Source organism: Balaenoptera ricei, chromosome 1, assembly GCF_028023285.1.
Source record: "Balaenoptera ricei isolate mBalRic1 chromosome 1, mBalRic1.hap2, whole genome shotgun sequence".
NCBI lineage: Eukaryota > Metazoa > Chordata > Mammalia > Artiodactyla > Balaenopteridae > Balaenoptera > Balaenoptera ricei.
In genome coordinates this window covers 45227319-45241602 of record NC_082639.1, presented here as the reverse complement: position 1 = coordinate 45241602, position 14284 = coordinate 45227319, and the positions used below count along the sequence as shown (strand labels likewise).

Below are 14284 nucleotides of genomic sequence, written 5' to 3'. Positions count from 1 at the left end.
GTTTTCCATTAGGCTGCCTTTCCTAACTTCATGTTGGGTGATATGTTTTACACTGCCTTGTAATATTAGTTGTATGTCAGATGAGGAGTATAAACACTGAGGGCTAGGGGCATTTAGAGGTAGGGGCTTGGGTGTATAGGTTTTCTGGAGGAGTGTTACTGAACTAGGCTGGAAGGATAATAAACTGGTGCATATTTGGGTCTTGGGAAACAATTTAAGATATGAAGAGAAAACAGGCTTCACTGTTCCTTTCTCCAAATCTCAATTCATTTTACCTCTTAGAAAGTCTTACCCATCAAAACCAGTGATTTTTTTTTTTCTTCACTTTCAGTCCTCTTTGTGCCCACTTTCTCATGTACATTATTTGAGACATGTTTATACACATGGGTAGTTTTATTATTTGGCTTCTTTTCCCAGCTGCCTTTCTCTAAAGAAAGAATTTCCTACTATTTCTCCACAACTTCTAATATTTGGCTTGTCTAACCACACAATAGGGTAACCATGATTTGGGCATATCTTTGGTGCATAGCATAGTTTTGTTTTTTTTTTTTTTTTTAATCACTCTTGCTGTATAGTTTAAAATAAAACTACAGTACAATGTTCCATAGTCTGCAGAGTGATTTATCATTATTTTTTTTGAACCTCACATCTATCTTGTGAAGTGAGATGGAGGTGTTTTGGCCCTGTCTTGCACATGAGAGGGGCTCGGTAGTACAGTGACTTACCTCAGGTCTCACACACAAGTCTTGTTAGTGGCAGAGCTGGGACTTGAATGTGAGCTGATTGCAGGGCATTAGCAGTGTAGTAGACCCCAGGGAAAGCTGCAGATCCACATTCCTTATTCTCTCTGAACTTGTCTATCATCTTCTCCTGGGCTTTTATTTTTACATAAGGTTCTCTTTAGAGAGAATGGCTCTACCCTTAGAACTGTGGCTTTCAAACTTTTTAGACCATGATCTAGTACATTTACATTAGACTCAGAATATAGAGGTGTGTGGGTGTAACAAGAAACAAAAGATTCTTAGAAGAGTGCTTACCTTTCAGTATGTGCTCTGCATTCTAATGCTTTCCATTCTATTTCATTTTTTAAAAATGCTGGTTGAAATGGAATTGATTTCACAAGGATCACACTGCCCTCAAGGTATTCTGCACCAAAGTTACTTTCTTTTCACCTCCCCACCATCAGAATTCCTAATTCTTCATAGTTGGTTATGGGTAGGTATGACAAGGAAAGCAATTTGTTTATTTGGTTATAGACATTCCTACCTTTGATTGGGAAGGTAAGAATTATAGATTTGTGGAAGGGTCAGGCCCTATTTACTTTGAAACAGAGGAGTTGAATGGAGGATACTGTTGAGGGGCAGAGTAGAAAGAGGCAGAGGCATGTTTTTGAGAGTTGAAAAGAGGTAAATGGAGCAAAGAACAGGACCAGTGATTTGATACTTTGCTTCTGAGTATAAAAACCCTTCCTAGTGTGAGGCTTGTGGCATCTGTTCTCCCCTAGGCCACATCACAGTCGGCCTTTTGGTCATGCTCTGCAGGCATCAGATTTTGCAAACTGCCTTGCAGTCTTTCCCACCCCATATCCTGAGGTTGACTGTAGTGAGTGATTCAGTGTCCACGTGGATATTTGTCCCACACTTTGACCTCCTCGCCAGTCTTTTACATACCCATCAGTCTCAACCTTTGACCATCATCCAGGCCTCATCATCCCCTGAATTCTCCACCTCCAAAGCTTAAAATTCCAGGATTCTACCCTCTAAGTCAGAGTCCTTAAATGTTTTTGTGCCAAAGGTCCCTTTAGCAGTCTGATGAAGCCCATGGACTTTTTCTCAGAATAATGTTCTTAAATACATAAAATAAAGTCCTTAGGATTAGAAAGGAAATCAATTATATTAGAATACAATTATGAAAGTATTAAATTTGTGATATAGTAATGTGTGCTTTTTAATTAATGCATTAGATAACAAGATCTATCAGTGAGTCTAAAAACTCATCACTTTGAAGTAGTGATATGATGAATGGTATTTCAGATAATTGCAATAGTAATGTGATATGAAGATACTGATGATATCTGTTGGTGGCAAAGTCACAGGAATTGCTAATGCTATTGTGATTTACTGTTTCATAATTGAAAGAAATGCTAAATTTTAATTAGAGCTTAGTAAAGATAAACATGTAATTTTTTCCCCAAAGTTCATGCCCCCTGAATTCTATCCATAGATCTGTGGGCCCATGTAAGAGCCCCCCCAAGCACAACCTCTCATGCCCTTGCTTCTTCTGTACACTTTGTCTTTGCCAATATTTTCACTTCCTTTGTTTGTTTGTTTTTTAATTTATTTTATTTATTTATTTTTGGCTGCATTGGGTCTTTGTTGCTGTGCGTGGGCGCCCTCTAGTTGTGGCGAGCGGGGGCTACTCTCCATTGCAGTGCGCGGGCTTCTCATTGCAGTGGCTTCCCTTGTTGCAGAGCACGGGCTCTAGGCTCACGGGCTTCAGTAGTTGTGGCACGCGGGCTTAGTAGTTGTGGCTCGCAGGCTCTAGAGCGCAGGCTCAGTAGTTGTGGCACACGGGCTTAGTTGCTCCGCAGCATGTGGGATCTTCCCGGACCAGGGCTCGAACCCGTGTCCCCCGCATTGGCAGGCGGACTCCCAACCACTGCGCCACCAGGGAAGCCCCACTTCCTTTTTCGGCTCCCTCCTAGCTACACATATGTCTTTCCCTATCCAGCTTAGACCTTATAGTCTGTCATTTCAACCATTTTGTTACCAATTCTTCAACTCCTTGTTGCCATGTCCTTCAGTTGCACCCATGTGGCAAAACTCTAAGGGATCAATCCCATATCGACCACCCGCCCTTTTCTCTTGCCCATCCCTCCTGCTTCAGCCTCACTTCAGGCCCTTGGCATTTCTGACCTGAATTATTACTATGGCCTTTTGCTCCTATTATTAACAGGGGTCCTTCATTCTGACTTTAGTCACTATCCTGTTCTTCCTATAAGCCCTCTACTCTAATAACCACCATGGACTATTCTGTTTTCCCCCCAAATATATTTTATTTTCTTAACCAGACTCTAACTCTATATACGATGCTTCTTCTTTCCTTCTTTGCCTAGAACACATTTTTCTCCTTTTCTCTGGCTCTGCCCTGTAATCCCCATTTCATCACTTTATTATACTGCATTTTAATTGTCTGTTTACTTTTATTGTCTCTAGTCAGAGCAGAGGCAGGGACCTTGTCTTATTTCTGTGTTCGTAGCATCTGACCTGGTACCTGGCAAATGACAGGCACTTATTAAATGCTTGTTGCGTGACTGCTGGATAGCTTCATGGTTGGTTTGGTGGGCAAAAGCTTCTGTTCTGGGGCCTGATTTGAGTGACAGTTCTGATGTAATGGGTTAATTATAATAGTCTCAAGCCCCTTCATTTTGAGAGGCAGGGATGTCATGTGACTCATACGAGCCCTGTTACATGTTTTTGGTTTTATGTTCTGTGATGTGGGAGGAATACTTGCTCTTAATAACGAGAGTAAGTTCTAAGTATCTCTGTAATTTAAGGCAAGTTATAAAATACAGGCTTCTGGATGTTACTAAGGAAAAATTGTATGGAACTGTTCTGTTCTTTTGTTTTATTTTTCACTATCAATAAAAAAGCCATATCACTGTGAATCATTAAAGAGAAAATATGAAAGGAAAGGGGAAGCCTTTCATTCTTCAAACCATTCAGAGGGCAAGCAGTGGGGGGATGGATATCCTAGGACAGTTGTTCCTAATAGTGGGCCAGGCCCTCCTGGGAGATTCCAAGTATTACAACAGGTTCATGAATCCACACATACATTGCTGTCATCTGAGTAATTAATGTTTGTCTGACATATTTATAGCTATTTTTCAGAGGTTTCTACATGCTGTTTTGGTTAATTAAAATACAAATTCATTTAAAAGCATTATTTCCTACATTAGTGGATGGAGAACAGCTACTATCCTGTGGAATTCCACTACGTATACATATATATATGTAGATATATCTACATATATATATGTAGATATATCTACATATATATATATAGTCTTTAAAAAGGGTCCTTATAAAGGTTGGGGACCAAAATGGTAGAGTGTTTTTTTTTTTTTAAATAAATTTATTTATTTATTTATTTATTTTTGGCTGTGTTGGGTCTTCGTTTCTGTGCGAGGGCTTTCTCCAGCTGTGGCGAGCAGGGGCCACTCTTCATTGCGGTGCGCGGGCCTCTCCCGTTGTGGAGCACAGGCTCCAGACGCACAGGCTCAGTAGTTGCGGCTCACGGGCTTAGTTGCTCCACGGCATGTGGGATCTTCCCAGACCAGGGCTCAAACCCGTGTCCCCTGCATTGGCAGGCAGATTCTTAACCACTGCGCTACCAGGGAAGCCCGGTAGAGTGCTTTTTAATCAAAAAAATTTTTCTTAAATTGTGTTAAAATACACATAACATAAAATTTACCATTTTAACTATCTTTTAGTGTACATTTCTGTGTCATTAAGTACAGTCACATTGTTGTTTAACCATCAACCATCATCTAGCTCCAGAACTTTTTCAGCTTTAAAAGTATGTTTTAAAGTTTTCAGAAAGCCTTCAAGTCTTTGAAAAGTCATTGTCACCTTGTTGGTAGGATATCAGCTCTATTATATTTTTTGCCTTATCATCTGAAGGTCAAATTTTGATATACTTGGAATATTGAAGTTGACCTTTATGCTATTCACATATCCATTCATCCAATAAATGTTAATTATCAAATGGTTTACCATGTGTTAGGATATAGAATGAGAAAAGGCAGACATGGTTCCTGCCCTCTAGGAGCTTACAGACTATAAAATGGAAAATCATACAAATAAGTAACTACAATTGTAATAAGTGCCACAATATGCAAAAATGCAGGATGATCAGAGAACATAAAACAGGCGAGTCTAAGCTAGTCTTGTGAATAGGAGATTGAAAGGAAGTGTGAAGTCATTAAAGGCCTCCCTGAGGAAGTGATAACAGAAGTTAGAAGGAAGAATGGGGAAAAGGAAAGGAATGTCCTTGAGGGCCAGAACTATGGGTTTGAAGGCCCAGAGACCCTTGACCAATATTCTTCTACAAGTCACAGACCATTCTTTGTTTCTCTAGAATCCTATGCTACTTTACCTAATATTTGTGTAGTACTCCAAAAGAAATGCTCTTTCTTTAATTTTTGTAACAATCCCATAAAGTTAGAATAAGGCTTAGTTTGCATGACTGAGTCTCTTTCAAAAAGACTATATCTGTTGGTATGACTTAATCAAGATCATGCCAATAAATGGTTGAGTAAATTTGAAAACCAGGCTTTTAGACCTCATGTCCTTTGCTTCCCACTGTATCAAATTACCTCTGTGAGGGCTTGGCAGGAGCATGCATTTCTTAACCTCCTTTCTTTCTTTCTTTCTTTCATTTATTTATTTATGGCTGTGTTGGGTCTTCATTGCAGCACACGGGCTCTTCATTGTGGTGTGCAGGCTTCTCTCTAGTTGTGGAGCGCGGGCTCAGTAGTTGTGGCACACATGCTTAGTTGCCCCGCAGCATGTGGGATCTTAGTTCCCCGATCAGGGATCGAATCCGTGTCCCATGCATTGGAAGGCGGATTCCTTTTTTGTTTTGTTTTGTTTTGAATTTTATTTTATTTTTACTATACAGCAGATTCTTTTTTTTTTTTTTTAAGTTTATTTTCTACATCTGTGACTCTATTTCTGGTTTTTGGTTTTTGTTTTTTTTTTTAATTTATTTTTTTTGGCTGTGTTGGGTCTTCGTTGCTGCACGCGGGCTTTCTATAGTTGCGGCGAGCGGGGGCTACTCTTCGTTGCGGTGCGCGGGCTTCTCATTGCGGTGGCTTCTCTTGTTGTGGAGCACGGGCCCTAGAGTACATGGGCTTCAGTAGTTGTGGCTCGTGGGCTCTAGAGCGCAGGCTCAGTAGTTCTGGCACATGGGCTTAGTTGCTCTGCGGCATGTGGGATCTTCCTGGACCAGGGCTCGAACCTGTGTCCCCTGCATTGGCAGGCAGATTCTTAGCCACTGTGCCACCAGGGAAGTCCCATACAGCAGGTTCTTATTAGTTATCTATTTTATACATATTAGTTTATATATGTCAATCCCAATCTCCCAATTCATCCCACCAAAACCACCCCCTGACCCCTGCTTTGCCCCCTTGGTGTCCATACATTTGTTCTCTACATCTCTGTCTCTATTTCTGCCTTGCAAACCGGTTCATCTGTACCATTTTTCTAGATTCCACATATACGCATTAATATACGATATTTGTTTTTCTCTTTCTGACTTACTTCACTCTGTATGACAGTCTCTAGGTCCATGCACGTCTCTAAAAATTACCTAGGTTCGTTCCTTTTTATGGCTGAGTAGTATTCCATTGTATATATGTTCCACATGGAAGGCGGATTCTTTTTTTTTTTTTTTAACATCTTTATTGAAGTATAATTGCTTTACAATGGTGTGTTAGTTTCTGCTTTATAACAAAGTGAATCAGTTATACATATACATATGTTCCCATATCTCTTCCCTCTTGCATCTCCCTCCCTCCCACCCTCCCCATCCCACCCCTCTAGGTGGTCACAAAGCACCGAGCTGATCTCCCTGTGCTATGTGGCTGCTTCCCACTAGCTATCTATCTGGAAGACTTTTCTTTGGGAACTCTGATCAGACCAAGAAGAAAGACCTAAAGTTACTGAGTTGAGCACTCACCCCCAAAAAAGTCCATGCAGATCACCTATTGTGAAGCTGTCAGTAATCTCCAGTTGTGTACTCAGAGCTTTCGGTCAGCTCTTTAGGAGGTCCCACTCTCAGTCATGAGCCAAGGATCACTAGATTTTGAAGAAAGTATCCAATACAGAAGATAGAGACCAAAAGAAGCAAAGAGAAGAAAAGTAGCTTGGAAGAAACTATAAAACAAACAAAAAACCAAAAACATAACAAAAATCACCAAAATCCTCAGAAATAAAAGTGGTATTGCAGCCTTGAAACAAAAATAGGATGCTGAAATAAAAAGGATCACTCAAATGACATAAAAGAGCTCTTTTTAAAATTTTTCTTTATTTTTTACACAGCAGGTTCTTATTAGTTATCTATTTAATACATAATAGTGTATATATGTCAGTCCCAATCTCCCAATTCATCCCACTACCACCCCGCCCCTGCTTTCCCCTCTTAAGAGCTCTTGAAATTAAAAACATGATGGCAGAAATCCTTTTAACTATAGTTTTAAGTACTTTTTTGGTGCTTACATCCGTAACTATAAATAATAGACTTTTACTATTACTTCTTGTCATTATCTTTGCTGTAGTAGATTGACATGCTTATACTTCTCAGTCTTCTCCCTTCTCTTAATATAGTTTATAGCATTTAAAAATTATAATATTTACCTTTGGCTTTTAAGTTATACTTAAATCTTTCTTATACTATCAAGTATAAATAAAATCAGTTTCACTTGTGAGTCCTCTTCCCACCTATTCTTGCTCATAGGTACTTTATCAGCTAGAATTGAAAAGGAAGATAAACTAGTATAGTAAATAACCTTACCCTTGTAAAGTATAAAGTTTGGTCTTTTTTTGGGCTGAGATTTATAATAAAGGTACTCTTACCCGTCTGTCATGCATCATAAGCAGAGTAGGATATCTGTGTTTCACTTCTCGGTTTTGCATTTTCAAGGCTGTTGAAGTATAACTGCTTTTTAAAGGACAGATGTGGACTTTTCCCTGGTAACTGCTGAAGTGGCTGAACCTCTACTCCCTGTTTTTCAAACTGTTTTGACTGTGATCCAAAATAAATATTTATTATATGTGTGTCTGTGTGTGTGTGTGTGTGTGTGTGTGTGTGTGTGTCTGTACCTATCTATCTATCTGAAATGAAATCTCTTTAATCCTTTGGACTAAATTGGCTTTCTTGATAGTCTGAACTAACGTGTTTTCTTTCTTTCTTGATGTAGGCAGTTGACAAGTACTTCAAGCTTCCTCATGCTTCCAGTAAACCACCTCGGATTTCAGGAAGCCTAGTGGACACTTCTTATAAAACATTAAGATTTGCCTTTAGAGCATCACTAAAAACTGCCATCTATAGAATAACTACTACATTTGGTGAACATCTGAAGTAAGTTTACCTGTTTTTGTTCCACGATAATTCACTTTCAGGAGTTCACCTGAGAAACAGGTATGAGAATTATAAAGGCTCATAAGTTGAAAGTATTCTTTTGGGACCTTCATGATTCCTCCTGGGAACTAACAGCTTGGATTTAGATTTAATATTTACATTTTAAAATTTGGCCTATCATATAAGTTTTGGGGCCTTCTTTCAAATGGGTAAAAAAGAGGATAGAAAGTTATAAAAGCAGCAAATGTAATTATATATATATTTTTAAAATTACTAAAATATCCTTAAGGGAGAAAAAAGGCAAAATGAATACTTCTCCAGAAAAGCGTATTAAAAATAATTCTGTTATTACGTCTTGGTCAGCAAACTAAGACTTGGGGTGAGCAGAGTATTCCATAAATGAGTCCTTGGTGCTTTGTGAATCGTGCTGGAAAAGCAATGATAGATCATACCACCTTCAGAAACGGAACCAGAAAGAAAACCACAAATGCCAAACCTGTGTATATTTAGTTTCATTGATGTTTACTGCTTTCTTTTCATGAAATAATCTACCTAGTCAGTGTAAGGGATACTAGTTTATTAACTAAATTATGTCTGTCATAATTATAAATAAACTTTAAAAGATATAAGCGATTGCTCTATTTTTTCTGTATGCAATCAATAAGTAGTTTAGAACTTCCTCAAACCACTTGCTTTTAGAAGCAGTAGTGTATTTCCTTTTACTTCCATGAGGCACATACATAAAGCATATGACATACATGTCAACACATACATAAGGTAGCAGCAGCAGCAAGTTTTTATGGAACACTTTGGTTCTGTGTGGGAATACAGAAGAGCTGTAGATAATCCGCTCTCCTTAAGAGGTTTATTCATTTGTTTAAAAACAAACCAAAAATAAATCTGTTTATTGAGTGCTTCTAGATCTGCGCTCTCCAATATGATGCCACGTATTGCTATTTAAATTTAAATTAATTAAAGTTAAATAAAATTGAAAATCCAGTTTGTCACTTACATTGGCCACATTTCAAGTCCTCAATAACTGCACATAGCTAGTGGTTACCGTATTGGACAGCTTAGGTATAAAACATTTCCATCATTGCAGAAAGTTCTGTTGCACAGTGCTGTTCTAGACAGTACACTTCGCACTTTCATTTACTCTTCTCAAAGAACCTTTGAGGTGTAGAGATTATCGTAATTGTATAGATACGGAAACTGAGACTTGGAGGGATTAAGACCTTGCCTAATAGCATAGTCTAGTCAGTGTTAGAACATGAACCTGAAATCAGGTCTTTCTTGCTCTTAAAATTCCACCTTCTCACCCTATACAACACTGGACTCCCTTTAAGGTGTAAACTGCCACGTAGGGTACTCTCAGAAAACGTTCAATGAATTTAGGTAATGAAATAGATAATGATGTATATTCATGATACAGCAAAACAGGACGAAAAGGGGAAAATAAATTTCTTAGATAAGAAAGGGAGATAGATGACTGTTAAAAATATTAGTTTCTTTCCTCTGAGAAGAGCCATATTTTTTTTTAAACATCTTTATTGAAGTATAATTGCTTTACAATGGTGTGTTAGTTTCTGCTTTATAACAAAGTGAATCAGTTATACATATACATATGTTCCCATATCTCTTCCCTCTTGCATCTCCCTCCCTCCCACCCTCCCCATCCCACCCCTCTAGGTGGTCACAAAGCACCGAGCTGATCTCCCTGTGCTATGCGGCTGCTTCCCACTAGCTATCTATTTTACATTTGGTAGTGTATATATGCCCATGACACTCTCTCACCCTGTCACATCTCACCCCTCCCCTCCCCATATCCTCAAGTCCATTCTCTAGTAGGTCTGTGGAAGAGCCATATTTTATACATGTACCAAAATTGATGAGGTCAGTAGAGACTATTTTGTGCAAATATAGGACAGAATGGTATAGTAGAAGTTAGATTTGGAATTAAAACATTTGGATATATGTCTGGTTACATTATTGACTATCTGTAGTTGTGGACAGGTTACCTATTGATTTAAGTGACTTGCCTGAGATTATGCAGGTAGTAAGTTGCAGAACCAGCATTTAGACTCAAATCTTTCTGACCCTAGAATTCTATCTACAAACCTCTGGAAACCATTCTGATACTGTTTACCCTCCCATGAAAAGGGTATGTTATCCATTCCAGTTTGTTTCATTTGCTCTTAAGAGAGATAAAATGGGATCCTACATATGTAAAGCCCACACTACATTATATATTGTTGTGACAATAACTATTATTACTGTATAATACCTGATTTATTCATTCCCCAAAACTTCACCTCTGAGAACCAGGTATAAATGAAGCTAACATTTGAGGCGTGAAAATTAACGCAGATCAGTTACGCATTGGAGAAATTCATTTAATACCTATTTACTCTTAATTTAGGCAAATTCGATTTGCTAGTTTTCCAGCCTATAACATATTAAAATATGAGAGGAAGACTGCTATTAGAGTCAAGAATACTAACAATAGCAAGAGATAGTACAGTGCCTGCTAGCAGAGGGGAGTCATGAGAAAAGCTGTAGACTTGGTGTTTGAAAAAGTTCAGAGCCATTTAGTGAGAGATGACAGCCTCGCTGGCACCTAGAGAGAGTTCGAACAGTAAAATACACTTGAGATGGTGCAGTTAGTCGGAGAGATGTAAATGTATAAGGTGCTTTAGCATGATTTGTAGTCAAATTATTATAATAAGACTTGACACTTTTAAAAGTGGTGACCTTCAGTTACCTGGAATTTTATCATTCAGTAATGGTATATTACTATCAACAACTAGAAAACCAGAACCTTTCAGTATATTCAGTTTGTGCCCAAAGGTTTAAAAGGAAGTTTTATACTAGTTTCAATATATATATTTGCCCCACTTTTGTCCAGGTAATGTATTTTTGTGGCAGCAAGGGTGGGGAGAGAACTCAGTTTTCCCCTCCAAGACATAACTTACGTTCAAAGGGAAAAGTAAATCTAAACCACCAAGCTGTTACCTTTGAAAACGATTAGTGGAGTCTATTGTGTTTTAACCAAACATTTTAGTTTAAAGGATTTTATATTAAAGGCAATTCAAATACTCCACAACTCAAAGATAATGTTGGAATCTGGTTTAAATAAAATAATAAAATCCAGAAAATCTACTGCAAGGCCTGGAACTGCACAGCAGGTTCCACAGCAGAGCAGGTTAAAATTGATGCCTTCACTTGTCAGTCTTAATTTGCTTTGGTCTTTTAGAAGGTAGAAGCATGCTGTTACTGAATGCAAGCCCTCCTCCTCATTAGATTAAGGAGGGTTTTCATCCAGCTTTTTCAGAAGTACTAAATATGTGAAGATTTCTATTTGTTTTTAATTGTTTTGAAAAATATTGACTCTGTGCTCTGTGGTTCACTTAATATGCTTAATGTAAAATAAAGCTTATGCTTTGAATTTATGTTTCATTTAGTGCTGTGCAAGCATCTGCAGAACATCAGAAAAGACTTCAACAGTTCTTGGAGTTCAAAGAATAGTTAAGTAATATAAACTGTGTTCATTACACTGCTGATACAACTACAGATGGGACAGTAAATGTTCAGCATTCTTGGATCAGAAGAAAATGGACTAATTAGATGCTTCCTTTGTCATGGTGGTTGCTTTGAAAACTATACTTTAATGGGAGAAATCATGGAAAGAAATTCTCAACAGAATAACCGAAAACTGCCTTTTCTGTACCTATTACTTTTTGTGTGTGTGGTATAATAAAATCTTTATTCAATTTTACAGAAGCATCTATGGCAGTAGAAATGTTTGTAGCTTATATAGCTTAATAATAATAACTAGAAAATTTTTAGAGTTTACTTTTGAGAGGAGTAGAGTCAGCTCAGAAAGTACTGATAAAATAGGTTGACTTGATCTAGTCTTCCTTCCTAATCGTCCTGAGAGTTTAGCTCTCTGTAAATTCAAAATACATAAACTTTTTTGGAGTAGTTTCTGTTTACTAAAGGATAAAAAGGGTAACAGTGGAGAAAAATTCACAGAAAATATTGTCTGAAGGACATATTTTGTTAATCTGTTAGGTTGTGTTTTTGTTTTCAGAGACAAATTAAATTTGCATGATTGTCCAAAAAAAGTCTCAATTTACAGATGCTAACTCTATATAAAGGAATGTGGAAAAATTCAGTTCTTAAGTTACAAGATTAAACATTCACATTTGGTTTTCGAAAGACAATTGACCAACATCTATGAATTTATTTTGTATCATGCTAGTAAACAATAAGCATATGGGTATTTTCTCAACTAGTTTTGCTTTCTTTTTCTGGAACAAAACATTAAGTGATTGCCGAGTTTTTCAAGTGAGAGAAAAAGTTTTGCACGAAAACCCAGGAAACTTTCCCTTTTTTTTCCTTCCCTCATCTTCATTAGATCAAATTATTTTGTAAAGCTTAATTGGCCTCACAGAGGGAGCAACCTTTGCTTTGTTAACTGGCTAATTAAAGTATATTAGGAAAATCTTTACAGCCAGAAACAACTTAGTCATCAATCAGCAAGTGAAACCAAAATGTCAGAGGGATTACTGTACTTAGGAGTATGTTGTATGTCCCAAAAGTGAGTAGGTAATTTTATAATTTATTAGATCAACTTTGGAGGTGAAAGATTGGAAATCCTACTGGTAGATATTCACTGGACTAGCTTTGGACTGAAATGCTCCCTTGTAATTCTTTTTCCATTTTTTCCCTCTAGTGTCCCCCGTTTTTTTCTTTAAAGCCAGCACAGAATTGTATATGAATCTTTAATGTGGTATATATGTCTACCATTTGTCTGATTACTTGATGTATTATATCTTGATTTATTTGTTGCCCCTTCAACCAGCACATGTCAAATTATAAATGAATCCTGCTGGCCTTTAAAGTATCTTTATGAGACAGTTTCCCAGTTGTCAAGTGTTTGGAGTATCTAGGCTGTTGCCTTTTTTTTTTTTGGCATCTGAAGTGGAGTTGATCTCTTTTTTGAATGCAAAAGTTGAATTTCGAATGTGGAAGTTACTTACAGATGACCAGAAAATTGTGACTAGGTTGACTGAGAACTGTTGAGTTCCATGTTTTAAAGCCATTGAACTTTTTATATTCCATTCTCTGTGCTTTCCCTGGCTGAGGCATTTTGGGAGAAAAGAACTCTTAACCTTATGCTTCCATAAAGAAGAATTTAAACTCTGACTTACTTAGATAAAATGTCTGGCTTTGTTTAGGTTTTTGTCATTTCCCATATACTTTGGGAAAATGTATATTTGATGAGCAATGTGAAAATTTCTGATGTGTTCATCCCTATTTTTTCTCAAGAGGACGTGCTGTGTACACAATATAGTTCACTTTATGTCTGGCTGGTGGAAATTTGGAAACTGCTTCCCCAAATCTGGATTGTATTTAGTAGATAAGGAAGTCAGTTCCTTTTCCTCATTGTGTTGTTAATCTACACACCATCTGTTGGAGTAGGGTATGGCTCAATCACCTGTTATGAAAGAGAGCTCCTTCGCCTGTGTACAGGGAGGAGGATCTTAGGAGGCCAGCAAGAGGAGAGAACCATTTCCTTTGATGAAGTCACATCCTGCCTATGAACCCACTGATACTACACATTGGCCTGAAAATTAGAGGGTGTTCTTTAAAAGCCTTTCTCTGACTGTCAGTACAAAACGTGATTGTATCAGCTCTTGTAATGTTTTCTTGACCCTTATGGAAGGTATAAATCCACGTAACTTCTTTCCTAGAGAACTGGGACACTGTGCTAGAATTTTAATAAACTTGTATAGTTGAGTGGACGTGGATAAGCAACAATTTGTTACTTTGCTGGGTTTATTCCTTGGTAATTGTTCTGTGTGTCTTCCTATAAATATGGTAATCTGTTTATATCCTTTTGTATATCACTGATACTGAACTGGGTAGAAAAATAAATTAACAGTTTTTAAAAATGGGACTATTAATTGAAATATGTATATCTGTGAGGTCAATTATTTAATTTCTGGGGGGGGTGTTGTGTGTGTATGTGTGTTTCCTTAGCCATTTTAATTCAGTCTCAGAGTTGTTGCTTATAAAACCTGAAACACTTCTTGAGAAATGAGCTTTTGCCCCTGGTTGGACTAATCTGGTAGGTGAT

General features: G+C 37.6%; 1 protein-coding gene across 1 annotated transcript in view; it reads left to right on the top strand.

Annotated features, from left to right (window-relative positions):
* NDC1 (NDC1 transmembrane nucleoporin) overlaps positions 1-14065 on the top strand; it is a 43983-nt gene extending 29918 nt beyond the window's left edge. The window contains exons 17-18 of the mRNA XM_059898619.1: positions 7982-8142; positions 11604-14065. Of these exons, the coding sequence (XP_059754602.1) occupies positions 7982-8142; positions 11604-11667 (225 nt within the window). The 3' untranslated portion in view covers positions 11668-14065. The remainder of the gene's footprint in view (positions 1-7981; positions 8143-11603) is intronic.
* Positions 14066-14284: the final 219 nt, after the last annotated feature.